At 36.9% G+C, this 18,391-nt stretch overlaps 2 protein-coding genes across 2 annotated transcripts in view; one reads left to right on the forward strand and one right to left on the reverse strand.

Moving 5' to 3' along the window:
- Positions 1-147: 147 nt before the first annotated feature.
- On the reverse strand, positions 148-2,945 carry psenen (presenilin enhancer, gamma-secretase subunit). The gene is made up of 4 exons (XM_052575385.1): positions 2,786-2,945; positions 2,329-2,397; positions 2,127-2,231; positions 148-854 (listed from the first exon to the last, which is right to left on the reverse strand). The coding sequence occupies exons 2-4, from the start codon at positions 2,387-2,389 to the stop codon at positions 715-717; spliced, it is 306 nt and encodes a 101-aa protein (XP_052431345.1). The 5' UTR covers positions 2,390-2,397; positions 2,786-2,945; the 3' UTR covers positions 148-714.
- An 819-nt stretch (positions 2,946-3,764) lies between these two features.
- kmt2bb (lysine (K)-specific methyltransferase 2Bb) overlaps positions 3,765-18,391 on the forward strand; it is a 47,387-nt gene continuing 32,760 nt past the window's right edge. The window contains exons 1-11 of the mRNA XM_052577296.1: positions 3,765-4,191; positions 7,386-7,464; positions 7,724-10,975; positions 12,397-12,596; positions 13,175-13,279; positions 13,483-13,639; positions 13,779-13,989; positions 14,358-14,422; positions 14,501-14,755; positions 17,510-17,616; positions 17,721-17,831. Of these exons, the coding sequence (XP_052433256.1) occupies positions 3,883-4,191; positions 7,386-7,464; positions 7,724-10,975; positions 12,397-12,596; positions 13,175-13,279; positions 13,483-13,639; positions 13,779-13,989; positions 14,358-14,422; positions 14,501-14,755; positions 17,510-17,616; positions 17,721-17,831 (4,851 nt within the window). The 5' untranslated portion in view covers positions 3,765-3,882. The remainder of the gene's footprint in view (positions 4,192-7,385; positions 7,465-7,723; positions 10,976-12,396; positions 12,597-13,174; positions 13,280-13,482; positions 13,640-13,778; positions 13,990-14,357; positions 14,423-14,500; positions 14,756-17,509; positions 17,617-17,720; positions 17,832-18,391) is intronic.

Here is an 18,391-nt window from a genome sequence, read left to right on the forward strand (position 1 = left end):
TTGTATAATATACACACACTCATATATTATGTAAACAAAAGCTTTTATTTTGGATGTTATTAATTTTTTGACAGCACTAGATTTAATATATTATTAAAATAGTTAATTTCCATATGTTTCTGTATTTCACAGTTCATGAGAAGGCAATGACGGGACATTTTCAGATTTTATTTCAAATCATGCAAAACACAATTTTAAATTTTTGGAAAAATTAAGTGGTGTTCACTGTCCATCCAAATGATTAATATATAGCAGAAAAAAAAACGAATGGCCTTTTTCTTTGAGAACAATAACATTACAGGTCATATCAACAGCAAAAACACAATTCAAAGACTTTATTTTGGATGGACCTGCCTGGTCCGATACATTCTTTACAATGCACTGACAGAGGTCAGAGTTAACAATATAAATGTGTGATTTCAAATATAACACAAACATCTCAACTAAAACTAAAGAAAGAAGGAACAGGAAATTAAAAGTAGCAGTAGTGCTGGAAATGAACTCTTGCTCTTTAGCATGGTGCATCTGTGTCCATATTATCTCACTCAATCATCAAATAATTTCATCAGTTCACAAAATACCACAACTCCCAGACAGATCCAGTTTATCTTCTATGCGACGACAGTGGTAAAATTAACCAAGAAGCATCTTGTTGATGGCAAGAGAACAATGGCGAGCATGAAAAACAGAGGTATTGTAATGCAGCAGATGTGATCAGGCTGTGCCGAGGGGAATGGTGAAGGAGAGGTAATCTCCCACCTCACCCCACTGGGCTCTGAAATGCTGGAATATTGTGATCCACGTCGTCAGCACGGCCACCCACACTGTGAGCCCCACAGCTGACTTCTTTACATCTGCGGAGGCCAGGAGAAACAGGATATGTCACAAACTGTAACTAATATACATCAGTCATTTCACAGACAGCATAATGAACTTGAAAGTAAACCTATGAAGTCTACTGTATCATTTTTGATATGCAAATTTCGAAGTTAATGGCATGATCAAGACTTAAAAGCTGAAAAACCTGATCTAAACAGCCTACTGTCATGGCCTTTTATAAGTTTACAGTTTATGTGATTATCCATTTTTATTTTCCATTATTTCTTGGCAAAATCAAACACTACAGAGCTTTGATCATAAAACTAAACATTTAAATATAATCATACAAATACAAATTTATGGTAGATATAGTATGACAACTGACAATTGTATTAATTTTATTCCCGCAGTCTAAAATACAGTTATAAAGATTGCATTTACAAGCTATGAGAATTTAATCTTTTGGCCATATAAATAAACAACAATTTATTTTAGTTATTTTTTGCTCAGTTTGGGCCTGTGAATAAAACTGAGGCACTTTTTTTTTTTTTTTTTCGAGTGTGAGCTCCATATTCTCACTTTATTTTATGATCCATAAAACCCTGATGCATCAAAAATGATGTATGGTGTAGAACAAATTTCCGGAAGGATTAATAAATCTCTCTCTCTCTCAAGAAAAGAAAAAAACAATTTACAAAGTTTTTTAGATTTTTTTTTAAAAAGTCTCACATATGAAATAATATATACATATATATATTACATATATGCATTTTTTATGCATATTTTCAAAGTTACTTAAATTACATTTTACAAGTTTGTAATTGTGTCATTTTCATGTAGTAGCAGTTCTAAAAAAGAAACACTGTTAACCATAATGCAGACCAATAATATCCACAATAAGACAACCTTGCAACTTAAATACAGCATTGTATTTAATACAGCTGACTGATAAACACAAGTAACTCCATAAAGTTATTCTTGCCCTTAAAAGTATCATGAGCCTTGGATATAAACATACTGTAGTTTACACAAACCCATCTCAAGAATTCCAGTGAAGGAACACCATCTATTGGCCTGTTTGGAGCTGCTCAGCTATGTAAATATACTCCGAACATTTGTGCACACTGCACTGTAAACAGCAATGGAGTTCCCTCCAGACTTTACACTGACTCATAAATAGAATTTAGTCTGTGTAGGCACTCATTTCACATTTTAAACCAGATTGTGTTAAGGATTGCAAGGAAGAACATCGCACAAGTCATGTGAAACAGTGAGTCATCCCGTGTGTTCTTCTGTCACATACTCACATGATTTTATTTGGGGTTGCTCGGTGTACGTCGGTTTTAAAAACGCTTCTCTGAAAAACCACAGAACATTCACCAACCAGAGGAAGGGGAGAAAAGCGAAGCCACCTGAGGAACAAATCAGCACAATGAAAATAACAACACGTGTACAGAATTACAGAAAACACATCACATCCTGTCATGATATCCCTTTGTCACAACATACCCAAGTAGTATCTTCTACAGAGGCTAAGCTTCTCCTCATTTGGAATCCGTTCAAGGTTCATAATGTTTCCTGTAAAGAAAACACTTGATCAATCCATCCACAGGTATCCAGCTGATATTATCAATATGCTGCAACATTGCTGCCATCTGCCTACACAAAACAGTACTGTCATAACACATGATTGCCACAAGGAAATTGGGATTACTGCAAAACATCACGCATTAAAACCGCCATCACAGCTTTGTCACCTAATCAAATCATCTACGCAGAAAAAATGACAACACTGCTTGGGGAGCAGCGTAAATGATTAAAGAATTAAGATGAAATTATTCTAATCTACATCTCAGTCAAAACAGCGTTAATGGACGGCGACCGAACAAAAACTGGCTGCTAGCGGCAGACCGTGTGCTCTAAAACCTTAAACCAATCGTCTGTTTTCATAAATGAGGGTTGATACCTTAAAAATCGAGCTCAGTCGAGAAAACAGAGGGTTTAACACAACAAAGGCGAGGGAACAACTTTTATGGTTCCGCTTCCTGATGAAAACTATGACGTGACGTCACTCCACGGTGGTGGATGATGGGTAGTGGAGTTTTCAGGGACAGGCGTGGAATAACGTCAGACTGGCATTTATCATAGGTTGTATTTAACCCTTTGGTCTAATAGCGTAATACGTGAATGTCACAAAGACACATTTCATTTCAAAATAAATAAAAATAAAATCACATTTTTTTTCATTACAATTCTCCACTAATTACCTTTATATTCGCAGTACTTTTTTGAGAGTTTTGCTGTAAAAATACTACAACTCAATATTTTTTAAATCAGCATAAATTTAAGTGAATACAGCAAGTACTGTCATCATATAAATAAATAGCTAATAATAATAATAATAATAATAACAATTGTAATTTCATATTTAATAAATAGTATTCAAAAGCTAAATTGTATATTATATTTTTGCCTTACAGAAATTCACACGTACATGAAAAAAATTGCTTAGTGGTCATTAATATACTCAAAATCCATTGAAAAATTTTTTTGACTAAATTTTAAATAAATATGCATTCTGATATTATAAGCAAACGCAAGCTTAGTTTTTTATTTATTTATTTTATTTATTTTTTTAATCACTGAAATGTCAAAACTTATGAATAAAATGAATTATAATGGTATTATTATGTAGCCTTACTTCTGACCTCAAGAACTATAAATATTTTCCAGTTTTATTTGATTTAAGCAATTAAAATAATAAATTATATATTTATTTGCAAGTAAATGAATAAATAATTCAAAAGTGTTTATGTATGACACTTAAATTACATTTTATTGTATTATATAATTTGAAATTATATGAAACTGTCAAATAAATAATATAATAAAAATATAATTAAAAAATAAATAATAATAATAATAATCTTTATCTTGACAGCTTCACACTTCATTCTCAGCCTACACGTCCCATAGTGCACCGGGCGTCCACCCCCCTCCCATTCAGCGCGTTTCCTCTTCTCGCAGCTTGAGTTTCTGTGTATCGGTGTTGTTGTTGATGCAATGATGGCGGCAGCGGGATGCGGATCAGCAACCGCGGCTGCCGTTGTGGGCGCAGGCGGCGTGGGCGCGGCGCGGGGTCGCTTCCCCGGTCGGCCTTGGTCGTCGCGGAGCCGTTTGCGCTCGGAGAAGCGATGGCAGCTCGGCCGCTCTGGGACAGATCTAGACGAGATCTCCTCCAATGGAGGCCCGAGGCCCACCTGCCTGGTGCTCGCGCTGAACGAGGACCAGTCTCACTTACGCCTTCTCGGGCTTGAGGAGAGCTACAAGAGCCTGGAAGAGGCTGGATACAGCTCGAGTGGGAGCGAAGAGGTGAGTGCATTTCCCGAAGTGTCGTATTTCACAGCAGTTTTTAAATGCACAAGAGTGCGCTTGTTTTACTTGACTGTGTTCCGTAGAATACAAGTAGCGCGAGCGCAGTGTCTGCCGTCCAGCGTTACATTAAAACATGGAGGGGGAGGGGGGCAATTAATGTAGCATTGTAGCTTACTGCAGAATGAGGGTTTAATTTATACAGTTATAAGTTGCATATAAACGCCAATGTATGCGTTTTCTGATTATTTTTGGACATGCAAATTGCTTTTATTTCTATGCATGCACCAGTTGCAACACCCAGTCTGCTGGACTTGATTCTTGTGACAGATTGCCCGATAAGAGCATTCAGTGCTTGGATCACCTGCAGTGAAGGGCAATTATATTAGTTTGATGCTTAGAGAGAATAGTCTCAAGACAATGAATATGCATATGTAAACATTGACTTTATCAGTGCAAAGCTGACATTAACTTTTACTGTGTGTTAGTTAGGTTATCCCAACAAGTCAGCCTCAATCCAGTGTATTTATTATTATTTTTATTTAGTATGCATCTTCTTTTTTCATGGTGATGCATATTAGGCACTGGGCCCTAGACAGTGTTTCCAAATTCCCTTGTGTGTTAGCAACAAATGGTCCAAAATGCATAATTTTATTGCAGAAATATTGAGAATTAAAAGCCTGCATGATTTATTTATTTTGTCTGTCTCTCTGTATATTTAGATTTCAGGAAGCATAATATTTTATTAAATACTTTTCTGCTTATTCATCATCTTCATAACCATAATTACCTGCTTTGAGGTTCTGTGCATATTCACAATGACATTATCATCCTGTTCGTATATTACATTTATCATGTATATTTCGGTAGTTTTTTCTGCAGGCGATAGTCAGCTCTGTTAATATGGTTTTGTTCAGTAAACAACTGATAATTGAACATTTTACAGCGATATTGGCCTATTTTTTGCAGCATCATGACCTTGAGCACAAAACTACTAAAGAACGCTGACAATGTCAAACCTGTTACATTTAGAAAGGCATAGCTATTATATAATATCAACATATATTTTGCCTATTAAATAATGAGATTTTAGTGTGAGATTTTTCAAAATGTTAGAAGTTAGTGTGTTTTAGTTTATTGATTAAATTGGAGTGACATATTTGATAGAGGTTGGTGTATATACTGGTCAGAGTTATGTACAGCATTGCCTGGAAATACTAGGGATTTTGACATTTCCATAACATTTGGAAATGTGTGGTTTTAGAGTTTCGTTTGGTTTTAAAATTTTTCATTAGCTTCATGAGTGTTCTGTGTAAAACGATTATTACAGTTCTCCATTCAGAAATCTCAAACAACTAATAAAGCCATGTGAGTTCATTGGTAAAAAGGTGTGGGAGCTCTATATGTCTTTGCTTTCATGCTGCTGTTGCACTTGTTTCTGCTATGCGTCATGTATCATTGGCATGGAAATGCGCTATGGTTACTTTGTGTTGTGTTCTGTGAGCAGAAACATGCAGCTGAAAAAAAAGAAGAAAAGAAAAATATTAATGATCAAGGTCAAAGTTTGTGGACTTTGAAGGCCTACTCTGACGCTCGCCTCATATAAAAATGGATACAGGCACATCTCTTGTTTATCAGCTTCTGTGAAGTTTACAGTTTCGGTTAACAGCTTCTGTAAACTCGATTTGTGCGGCCCATGCAAGTTTACAGGGTCAAGTTTTACCTACATGCTTTCTGTTTTAATATTGTGTATAGGACATTATATTGATCAGTTTTAAACTTGTGTTAAACTTATATATATATATATATATATATATATATATATATATATATATATATATATATATATATATATATATATATTTTAAGGCATTGTTAAAATAACAGATAATGTATTAGTGAACTGTACTTTACCTGAGGGCTTTTTCATAAGGCTAAATAATTAATCGGTTATTTCAGATTCACTAGGGTGGTTAACAGCAGAGTTGTTCCTGTTGTGTTGTTTCACACAACTGAATAATTAGTTGTTTCAGTTCAGTTCTTTCTTTGTCTCTGAGCATGAACAGCGTTCTGTGAAGTGCGGAACAAGAATAAGGGAGTTATGTTTTCTACAGTTCAGTGTTTTACCATTCACCTAATTTACTCCCAAAAGTATTTTAGTATCTTTAGTATAGTCCGAATGTTTTTAACAAGATGATTCTCATTTCTCAAACAAGACGTCCAGCTACCCTAAAGTACTTTATGCAGAAAAATGTCACAAAACTATTATGGTTTATGAATGATTACAACCTCTTTATAAATGTGCAGTTCTCTTAAAACATGCTGCCTGTTTTTAAAGGTTCTGCAACATTTTTGAAAAAGATGCAAATTTATTAATTTGAATTTTTTTTTTTTTTTTTTACTGACATTTTCCTATTATGTTGATAGTTTATATAAAACGATCATTTCAATGTTATTGAGAGAAGTCTCATGTGTTCACCAAAGTTCTGTTTATTGAGGCTATTTCAATCTTGTGTATTACAGCCCTTTGAGTGTGTAGGATTTTTTTAAAATGAAATGTATTATAAATATTATTATTATTTATTTAATAAAAAATACAGCAAATGCAGTAACATTGTAGAATACTATTATATCTGAAAATAATTGTTTCTATTGTAATATATTTTATTTCTGTGGTGCAAAGCTGGATTTTCTGCATCATTACTCCAGTCTTTATGTGTGTCATATGATCCTTTAGAGATTAATCTAATATACCAGTTTGCTGCACATGGAAATTTTCTTATTATTATTATTATCAGTGTTGAAAACAGTTATGCTGCTTAATATGTTAACATTAAGCATTTATATTAAAATAAGCATAAATATTAATATAGAAATGTACAAGAACTGTTTATTTGAAAAGGATATGTCTTACTGTCACTTTTGTATCAATTTATCATGTCCTTGGTGAATAAAAACATTAAATCTATTAAAAAAAAAAAACCCTATTTTAACTTTTGAACTGTGGTTTATGTAATGTGTGCTATATTGCATCATTTACATTTACATTTATTTACATTTATTAATTTATCTAGTGATGTGAACTGTTATACTTTTATCAAGGATGAAGGAAGCAAACAAATTTAATGTGCACTTGAAACATGTTATACTTAAATTCAAATGTGGTAAAGCTTCCTTCTGTTTTTCACTTTCAGGGAGCTGAATTCAAAGGCTTTGATGTTCATGATGAAAATAGCAGCACCCTGGTTCGAGCTGGACGGAATGCATGTAAACGTAAGTGTAGCTTCAGATGCAAATTGTCCTGAGAATCTTAAATTCATTCCATACAATTGAAAAAATACAGCAATTGTGTATGACAGTGCATTACTTCAAGGAGTAATAAACAGTTTTGGCATAGGTAGATACCAAAGATACTTATTATTTGATAGTCACTGTAGCCTGTGGTGTACTGTAAACATTTGAATCACTTGATTATATTTAACCACAGTGGAATGCATATAATTGAATTGTTATTGAACTTGTTCTGTTTCAGGTGATCGTGTTTCAGCAAAGTCGTCAAAGAGGATACGTCAAAGGCGGTCTCTTAAAGTGTCCCCTATAATAGAAAGCACAGGTTCACAAGATTCTCAAAATGATTCAGGTTCTGTTCAACAAATTTACAGTCAAGAGTCTCTGAAGGACACATCAGTAGTTGCTGGTGGTGGTGATGGAGGATTGGAGAAGCGCACCAGGAGAAAAAGAGGGTCAAAACAGGAGACCCAGTCAACTCCAAAAATCACAATCAAGTTTGTGGCTAAAAAGAAAGTGGTTACAGTTCCATCAGTGCAACGTAAATCTGGTAAAAAACTGAAGGAAATAAAATCTGAAGTTACAGAGAGTCAGTGTGCCCAAATCTCAAGTGCTCATGTGAAATTAAAGACAAATGTACCAGCTAGTGAATGCATTGCCGGTGGAGCAAAGGAGGAGGTTTGTACTAGAAGGCGAGGAAGATCTGCTGACAAGAAATCAGAATCCACTCCACAAACAAATCCTGAAAAAGAGGCCAATGAGCAAAAACTGAAGCTGAGGAAATCAACTCGAAGGTCTCAAACTCCACTGCCCAGCAAAAGTATAGAGACAAAATCTGATGAAAATTCAGCACAAGAAGGATCAGAGGTGAATAAGTTAGTGATTAGGAGACAATGTCGAAGATCCTCAAATGTTCCACAGGAATCGGGTGACCAGAGCTTAGCAGAGTCGCTGTTAGAGGTCTCCACAATTGATGAATCCAGGCCACCTTCAAAGAAGAAAAAAGGTAAAAAGAAAAAGAAGAAGAAAAATCACAAAGAATCCGAAAGGAAAAAGGAGCCTCATTCACCATCATCAAAAGGTTTTGGCCCTGCATCCAATGATCCTCAAAATCTCGCTTTCGGCAATGATTTTGTTGGAATTCCCGGTCTGAGACTAACCAGGATACGAAACCCCAAAGCCAGGTCTCGCAAGAAACGCTGCAAGTTTGTTTGGACTCTCACACTAGTGAAAAGCAAAAGCAAGGATTCCCAAATTCAAGAGAATCTAAATCAAACCCAAGAAAGCAAAAGCAATGATTCCCTCATCCTAGATGACCTCAGCAAACCACAAGAAATCAAGGGCCAAGATTCTCAAGTCCAAGAGAATCCAAGCCCCAGCACAGAGGCAGAACCTCCTGCTAAATGTGATGAGGAAGTAGATGTTTATACTGAATCGAAATCCACACCCGGTCCTTCTAACATTGCGGAAACCAGTTCTTCACAGGAGTCACAAAACATAGAGAACACTGCCAGTGCCCTAATTCCTGAAAGCCCAGAGATCCCCTTGGCCATTGAGAAGGTTGAGGAGACCCCAGAAAAGGAAAACGAGGAGCTTCTTGAAAGGACAGAAATTGCAACAGAAGCACATCTGGAAGAGGCCACTCAGACAGACCCAGAAGATCCGATCAGTAGGGATACCATTCCACCACTACAAATCAAAGTTGTCTCCTCACCAGGTAAAAACAACAGTCTAAAGCAGTCCTTTTTAATTCAGCAAGTCTCAACTTCACCTGAAATAAAAGAATCTGCAAAAGACCATCAGCATTCAGAGAATAGTGAAAATGTGTTGGAAATGACTGCTACCTCTCCCACCCGTAAAGTAAGGAAAAGCCTACGTCAAAACACTGTTCGGAAGAAGCGTGCAAAACATAAAAACTGGACAGTTTACAGGCGAAAGTGTAAATTGAATGAATCTCAAGAAAACCCTGTCTCTGAAATTGCAACTGAAACCGAATCTCAGGTGGAGGAATCACCAGTATCACCAACAGCAGTGCCAGCACCTGTAGAATCCAAACCAAGAAGAAATTCTAGAGAAGTTAAGCATAAAAAAGTTAAAAGGTCCGTTCCACCAACTACAGAACCATTACCTGAAGCAGCCGAAACTCAGATCATTGAACAGACTATTGGATCACCTCCAACTAAACCATTTCTTGAGACAGAACCCCAGCTGGAGATAAAACTTGAGACACCATCAATCGAAGCTGAAGAGGTTCTAGTATTAGAGCCTTCCATAAAGGATCAGCAACAGGTACCTCGTCCTTCACGCAGACGAATAAAACGGGTCAAACGAAGACGAAAGCCTCTGATTGGACGGCGGATTAAAAATTCGAAATTAATTAAGAAGGAGTTGGTTGAGGTTAGTGAAGACCGTCCACCGATGACGGGCTCTAAAGTAGAGGAGCCTAAACTAGTTGGTATATTCTCAACAAAGTACAAGAGGAAAGGAATTTTGAGTCTTCAGTCATTAGAGGATAGACGGAAAAAGGCCAGGCTCTTATCAAAGCAACTGGAGAGCACCAACGAAGATCAACTTTCCGATCAGGCAGAAAAAGATTCTACAAAAATGGATGGAGATCAAGACATTCAACACAGCAAAACAAAATTCATGAAAACCATCAGGCATTTCATAATGCCAGTCGTGAGTGCCCGATCCTCTCGGGTTATCAAAACCCCAAAGAGGTTCATGGATGATTTTGGTATGTCAGACTTTCCTCGCAAAAACTCCCAAAAGAAGCTTGGCCTACAACCAAAATCAAGGAAACGTGATTCTAGTGAAAAAGGTGAACCTGGGTCCCTTCAGTGTCAGGATGAAGATATCATTTTGAGTGATGCTGATCTTGATTTGTCTTCTACTTGGGAATCAAAACCTAAATCACCCGATGACACTGAGATCTTCAGTGAAGAGAAACAGCCTGGGAAAAGACGATCGCTACTCCGAGATCCTGCTTTCAAATGGGGAGTGCTGGAGCCTGCCAGTGACGATGTGTATACCTTCGATGAAGATCTTGACAAAGAGTTGGAGACCTTGCTATCTGCCAAAGATTTAGACTCGTTTCTTGATCCTGTCCAAAAGAAGAAAAAATCCACAAAATTCAAAGCGCAATCACAATTAAGGTTATACAAAAAACTTAAACTCAAACAGGGTCTCGCACGGCGTAAAAAGACTCCAAAGGACAAAATGGTTCAAGTTGTTTCATCCCCTACCAAGACGGAGAAGGAGGAGTTGGAAGGAGGAGCCAGTCTAATGAAGTCTCTCAGAAACATGAAGAAGGAAAAAGCAAAACTCAAGATTGAGGATCTCAACAGCCCTGGGGTTGTTCGCAAAGTCTCCATCTGTGTACGAGCTCTGAGTGCCAAGTTGCTTGCGCAACACCAGGCAAAAGACATCCATGAGGATGACCTGCCAGATGAGTTCTCCATTCATACAGACATCTCACTTCCCAATAAATGCAAAGGTATGTTAAAATGTTATAGAAACATTTGATTGCAAATTAACATTAGCTGCCCTAAACTAGGGCTGCACGATAAATCGTAATGGATCAAAATCACGATTCGACACAAGCTGCGATTGTCATGCATATCTTTCAGTGAAGTATGGTGTGACCCTCCGCTGCGTTTTCCGCTCTATGGACGTGCGCTTCACTCAGTCGCTTAACCACCCAAACAAGTGCTCCATTAATATTCTGCTCACGCTCGCTGTAAACCAATTCCCGCTCAGATCCCGCTCCGACATAAAGTTTCTCTAGTGGGCCTATTTGTTTACTGTTTCCCGAAATTCTTGGATAATTGTCTAAAATTATGCATGCTGATAAATAACAATTATCATATTTAAAAAAAAATTTTACATTCTTCCTAATTGTATTAATTGTATTAATTAAAATGTATTCAATATAATAGTCTATTCTTACCAAACATAGCCTACCTAAAATGCAAAAACTGAAGAAGTGTATTTTTGTATTTTCGTTCACTTTATTTCAGTGAAAATAGCTGCCGTTGTTGTGCAGTAGAACATTCAAAACAGGCTCATTAAAACACAAATGCACACACACACACATACATGAGATGAAATGTGCATAGATCTTTACAAAATACACCTGGATTATAGCTGGTTCGAGTCTCGTGCTGGGAGGGAGTTAATGAACCGTGCTCTCTTCCACCCTCAGTACCCATGGCTGAACTGCCATTAAACAATGCACTGAACCCCCAATTGCTTCCCGGGTGATGGATCTAGAGCTGCCCCCTGTTCCAGGGTGTGTTCACTTCTCACTGCTGTGTGTGTGCACTTGGATGGGTTAAATGCAGAGCACCAATTCTGAGGATGGGTTACCATACTTGGCAAATGTCACGGCTTTAATTAAATATTACCGCTCCGCTCGCATGCTCTGGTTCTGTGATCAGCAGTAAATCTCCAATGGTGGCCCCATTGATTATTGGACCTGCTGTTAGCATTCCATTGACTCCCATTCATTTTGGCGTCACTACTTTACATCTAATTTGCAAAGATAATTATTTTTTTTGCAACTTGTCAGTGAACTAAGGCTCTGTGTAGTAAGTGCTGCTCAGCACGTGATGTTGATTAACTGCTGATTACAGAACCAGCTTTACTAACAAATTGTGCATGACAATCACATTTCGATTAATTGTTCAGCCCTACCCTTGACTCAAAGTTGATTTTTATAATCCATGTTCCTAAAAAGAAAGTAAAAAAGAAAATGTTTTTCTAAAATTGTCCTGTTAGTAAACCTAATGCTGGTTAAATGTTTTTTTTTTCATCTGTATTTTAATGCAAATGTATATTCAAGGTTTGTCAAGTACTTCTTACCTCATTGACAGTCAGTTAGTCTTAAACTCCAGCAATGCTTCTTTTCTTTCACAGATTATGATGAGGTGCATCTCAAAGAATCAGAAGAACCTGTTTCTGAGGACACTCAGAAAACTGCCATTGACGTTGAGGAGAAAACCGCCAGCCAGCGCCCTCGCCTTACAGGAGCCAACAAGCGCATGTTCAACCTGCTCAAGAAAGCCAAGGTTCAGCTCATCAAGATAGACCAGCAGAAACAGCTGAAATCATCTGGGGTGAGTCCATGAAACTGAATATGTGCCTTTATATTCAAAGCTTTTCCAAATACAATGGGTCCATTGGGTCAAGTGGATATAGGTGTCCTTTGTATTGTTAGCTTATTTTCTTTGAGCAAGAATATATTTAATTGATCAAAAGTGACCTTAAAGACTCATTATTTCAAATAAATGCTGTTATAAACTGTTAGAAATGTTTCCTGACCTGCATGATTCTGAAGGATCATGTGATGCTGAAGACTGGAGTAATGTTGTTTGTAACCTCAGCCTTGCCATCACAGAAATAATTACATTTCAACATATAATAAAATGGAAAACGTGTACGGTAATTCAAATGACAGTAATAATTTACTTTTTTATTTTTTACTGTACTCAAATAAATGCAGCTTTGGTGAGCACTTCTTACAGACACTTTTTACAGATCATAGACACCTTTATATAAATAAACTTGACAACATTTGAATGGTTGCTTTCACTTCAAGAAATTCTTACCCAGTCATTAGATGCTCTTTGGATATGTTTATAATTGAAGTGCTTTTAATGTAATTTAGATCTGTTTTCACTTTTTATGTTTGTAGCTCTTCCCAGAGGGTAGAATCACTGCAACAAAGAGACAGAGACGAAAACCGAAAGAGCGGCTTGAAAATGCCTGTCCCAACAAGACTGAAGCTTCTCCAGAGCCGGTAGTGTTGTTGTTTTATTTTTGTAATGTAAAACAAGAACACAAATTTGGACAGTAATCTTAAATGAATCTAATGGAATCAAATAGGAATAATTTAGCAATGCTGTACATGTTGTTTTTAAGATTTGACTAGGTACCAGTCAAAGCAGTGTGATAACAGAGGAGAATTTGGGTGCTGTTGTTTTAATCCTTCACTTCCATCAGGAACCCGCCAGAGGAGGTCCTCGAATTAAGCACGTATGCAGAGCTGCGGCTGTGGTTTTGGGTCAGCCTCGTGCCATGATCCCGGACGACATCCCTCGACTCAGTGCACTACCCCTACATGAGAGATCGGATATATCCCCTTCGCCTGCAGAAAAAGGTACCAGCACTTACTCCTCAAACTACAAAGATTACCAATAAACCTAAGAAAGGATCTGATAATAGACCTAAAACCAATGGGTTGATAGTGTCTTTCGTTAATTTTGCGTATGTTTCGACATTTTCTGTCACTTTTACAGGAGTCGAGTCTCACTCTGACCCAGAAAGCCCTGTGATACAAGAACACAGGACACCCAAGTTTCGCCGCGGAAGAGCTCATTTGTATAAGAACCGGTCCCGACGGTGTGGGGAGTGTAAAGGTTGTCTGCATGAGGAGGACTGTGGCAGGTGCATAAACTGCTTAGACAAACCCAAGTTTGGTGGCCCAAACACAAAACGGCAGTGCTGCGTGTAAGTATGCTAGTTTTTGGATGCTGATATTTCACTGCTTTAACTGCTTAATACACTGTTTATAGTTTAGTTCTGTAGTTACTGGGATTAACCATCTTTTTCTCACGTCACATTTTACATTAAAGTGGTAATCTTTCATTTGTTTTTACAAATAAATTATGAATTTTTTATAAAATATTAATGTTAAGCCAACGTTTTTAGTAGTCTGTTACCCATTTATGTCAATAAAATACATGTTTGTTCATTTTTTTTTTTTATATCTGTCCCTGAAAAGTTGTGTCTGATCCAAGGTCCTCATATTTTGCAAACAGATCAGTGCGGTCCTGTTAAATTTCAATAGCTTTTTTTCTTTCTTTCTTTTTTAAAAGATACAAGAGATGTGATCAGGTTGAGGAAAGGAAGGCCTTGAGGCTAAGTGGCAAGCTTCAAAAAGGTAAGAACATGGTTTTATAGTGAACGCTGCACTGTTTGTTCTCTGTGCATCTGCCATAAATGTTTTCACCATTTTCAGGGCACATGAAAAAGCGACGCTCGTCAATTAGTGTGGGTCACTCGAGTAACGAGGAAGGGGAAGGAGGCGATGGAATCGGACAGATGTTTCCAGCCTCTCTGGGTGACAGTCCGTCTGTGCGGAAACAACCACGCCGACACGTTAAACCACGTTCCTACTGCGACCTGTTGGATTACGACTCTGACTTTGACTGGATAGGAGGATCAGATTCCACCTCCCCAGCCCGCAGAAGAACTCCTGGCCTTCGCAACTCAGGTTTGGACATAGTATGAAGCTTATTTCCACCAGAGAATAAAATAATGGCAAATCGGTCACAATTAAAACAAAATAAGTTTTTATTATAAGATATCAATTAGCAATTCTAGAGTTGTGAGAAAGTCAGAAAATTAATGCTCTCAAACGATTAATCGCGATAATTATTGTTATTATTATTTTTTACTTATATTTCACAATTCTCTCTTTTTTTTTTGAGTAACGAGATATTTTAGTTATGAGTATGGCAATTGCGAGAATTTTTTTTTGCTTTTTATTCCTTGTTTTAGGACTTTTTTCATCTTGGACTTATGAACTTTTGTAGTTTATATCTCAAAATTATGAGTTTATGTTTGAGCTAGGGCGATATCTCGATATTTAAAATATATCGAGATATTTTTTAAACACGATATGGATTTTGACATATCGTATATATCGATATATTGTTTATATTCTGATTCCGCCACTTTGCTTGTTTGCCTTCCCTGTGCTGTGCTCGCCCCCGCTCTCTCGCCCCCCGCCTCCTTGCTTTTGTCCCCTCTCACCTCGCGTGTAGAGAACTAGTCAAAAAAAAAAAAAAGACAACTGGCTCCATTATATGGAGATACTTCAGTTTTAAGGCGTAGGGCGAACGGCAGGCAGATGTCTACTGTAGGGCCCAATGAAACGCGGACGGAATCGCAGAATCCAGTCATAAAAATGGAATTTACAGTTTAACGCGGAATGTCACGGAATTGGTCAAATTTTAAATGAATTAATCAAAAGTCGGTCATGCACTTACATCAAATCACGAAATGGACTAATATCTGCAAATATTAACCCGGAAAAGTCTATTTAAATATGAATCCTGCATGTTCTGCGTGTCTGTGTCAACGAATGGAGCAGAAGCGCATCTTCATTCATTAAACACGGAAGCTCGCATAACGCTCGCGCTGATTTCATTGTCTTTCCTCTCTCTAAATAAAGACGTGAACACATGAGGAACATCTCCAGAACTGCACTGAGAGTCACTTCATGAGCATCTGACCGTTTGATTTGAGTAAGACTAGCTCATATCACATCATAGACTGTGGTATCACATACACAGAACTGTAAAGGTAAACCCGTCAAAATAAAAGTATTTGACAGAAATCTATTACTATTGTACAGCAGAATGTAGATAGCCCACTACTACTACTATTAAAATGAAACGAACATAATTTTATAAGGAATAATCACACAACAGTGGATCTACCGTAGAGTCAATTGGTTGTTCTTGGAGATAGCGGGTTAACTCCGTGTCAGCGCGCGCTCTGATCGGTAAAGGGGCAGAGATTTCAGACCTCCGTTTATTAAGGAGATCGGTCACAAAACTCATCATCCGAGCCAACGTTTTTGGAGCAAATTTCAAAGCCGCACCCCCCCGCCATCCGCTGATTGTTTTGCGGTCTATGGCCATGCAATGCTTTGCTGATGCGAGTCGCAAAAAAAATGCCATTGTCTGTTCTAGAAAGGATGCAGCAAAGATATTTAATGCTATTGTATGAGGCATAGGCCTACGCTGAGTTTCATTTACGATGAGATGCGCTCTAGTGCAGTGCAAGTGAACGCGGCGCGCTGGTGCTTCCATGTCGGTTATCATTGTCTGCTATATTTGCTTTTTATTTATTAAAATACACGCAATTGGTTGATGAAACATTTATTAAAATTAAGACAAAATTTGTACAAAACGAAATTCGTTTTTAAGAAAGGTTTTCTACAAAGCAAAATTTTATGAAGTGGTAAATATCATGTCTGACGATTTACAAAACTTCATTAAGTGGTAAAAACCATGTCTCACGATATTTTGCGCATCTTATGATCCTATCTAAAAAATTTTTGTAAAAAATATTTTAATGACACGGTTTTGGCGGTTATAGAGTTCTAATGACGGTGTTCAACTATAACTGCCGGTCTCACGGTTATATACGAACCGTCACACCCCTATTGTTTACCATAAAATAAAGTTTGCCTAATTTTAAATAATTAAAAGATAAATTAAATGAATGTTTTATGCCTTCATTTGATAATCAGAAAAATTTAAATACACAGAATTTCTGAAGGGAAAAAAACATTTCACATAAGGCTATTTTAAGAATTGTTTTTAACTAATTAAGTTGTTTTTATGCATTTAAATAATTGCACATGCTAAAACACAGAATTAGGTAACAATAAAACATATGGTGAAGAAAAAAATAAAATGTTTCATAGGCCCCTTAACATGTAATATTTGCCATATTTGTTTTTGCAGTAGTTTTTTGGGGGTTATTTTTCCTGTAAAGATATCGAGATATATATCGTATATCGAGATATAGCAAAATATATCGAGATATATTTTTTGCTCCATATCGCCCAGCCCTAGTTTGAGCATTAAAATTGTTCCATTAATTAATTGAGAGATTAATAAGTAAAAAATGTTTGTTCTTTTGTGGTGGAAACAAGCTACAATACCACAATGATTGTGATTTTGGAAATTTATAACGTTTTCTTCTTTCAAAACTGGTTGTGTTTTTTACAATTACATTTATGCATTTAGCAGATGCTTTTATTCAAAGTGATTACAGTGCATTCAGGCAAAATTTTTTTGACCTAACGTGTTCCCTGGGAATCGAACCCACAACCTTTTGAACTGCTAACGCAATGCTCTACCACTGAGACAGAAACTTGTTTGTTTTGCAAGTAATTTACATGAATCATTCCTTTCAAAGTCACGATCTGTTTGTATTAAATGTGGCACAGATTTTCTGTCATTTGATGACTTTGTCGGCGATGCCTTTGACGAGGGAGTGCGACATCGCAGATCTAGCTTCCACAAGGTTCCACCCATCAAACGGAAAGTTGAGAAGGTAATGTGATTGTTGATATCTGTTGACTCACTCAAAACTGTCCTCATTCAGCCAAAATGTAATTGAAGCAGCGAAAGCATCTTTCATGGTTCCTTTGTGTGCAGAGCCCTCAGGAACAGACCCCGCCCAGCGTCCTTGCAGCCCTCGCCAATGGTTTTGCAGAAAGAGAACAGCAGCCCGCAGAGCCCACTCACAAGATCCGTGTTGATTTTAAGGTAAATGTCTTTATTCTTTTACAAAACTGAGCATGAAAGTCAAGTGGATCTCCAATGTTGAGGGACTGGCTGATATTTTATTTGTAATCTGCTCTGATGTTCAGCCCTGCAGTGGTTCGCCACATGATGGCAGCACCTGATTCTGTTAAAGAAATACTGGTCAATACATTAAGATATTTGTAATGTTTTTGAAAGAAGTCTCTTATTCTTACCAAGGTTGCATTTATTCGATCAATAATAGAGTAAAAATACTGTGAAATAATATAATTTACCACTGTTTTCTATTTTAATATTTCAAATGCAATTTATTCCTGTGATGCAAAGCTGAAATTTCAACATCATTACTCCAGTCTTCAGGGTCACATGATCGTTCAGAGATTATTCTTATATGCTAATTTGATGCTCAACAAATATATATATATATATATATATATATATACATATACCTTTGATCAGTTTAAGATAAAAATCATAACATGTTTACATTCCAGGATTAAATCTGATTGTGAATGTAGTTTGTTTTGTGTGTTCAGATTTATGGACCCATTGCGTATTTCTCT

The sequence above is a fragment of the Carassius gibelio genome, chromosome B15, assembly GCF_023724105.1.
Source record: "Carassius gibelio isolate Cgi1373 ecotype wild population from Czech Republic chromosome B15, carGib1.2-hapl.c, whole genome shotgun sequence".
NCBI lineage: Eukaryota > Metazoa > Chordata > Actinopteri > Cypriniformes > Cyprinidae > Carassius > Carassius gibelio.

Coding starts and splice junctions, on each gene's coding strand:
- psenen (XM_052575385.1), bottom strand. CDS start 2,389: ATGAACCTTGAACGGATTCCAAATGAGGAGAAGCTTAGCCTCTGTAGA. Junction 2,232..2,328: donor CTGTAGAAGATACTACTTGG/GTATGTTGTGAC, acceptor TTTGTTCCTCAG/GTGGCTTCGCTTTTCTCCCC. Junction 855..2,126: donor GCAACCCCAAATAAAATCAT/GTGAGTATGTGA, acceptor TGGCCTCCGCAG/ATGTAAAGAAGTCAGCTGTG.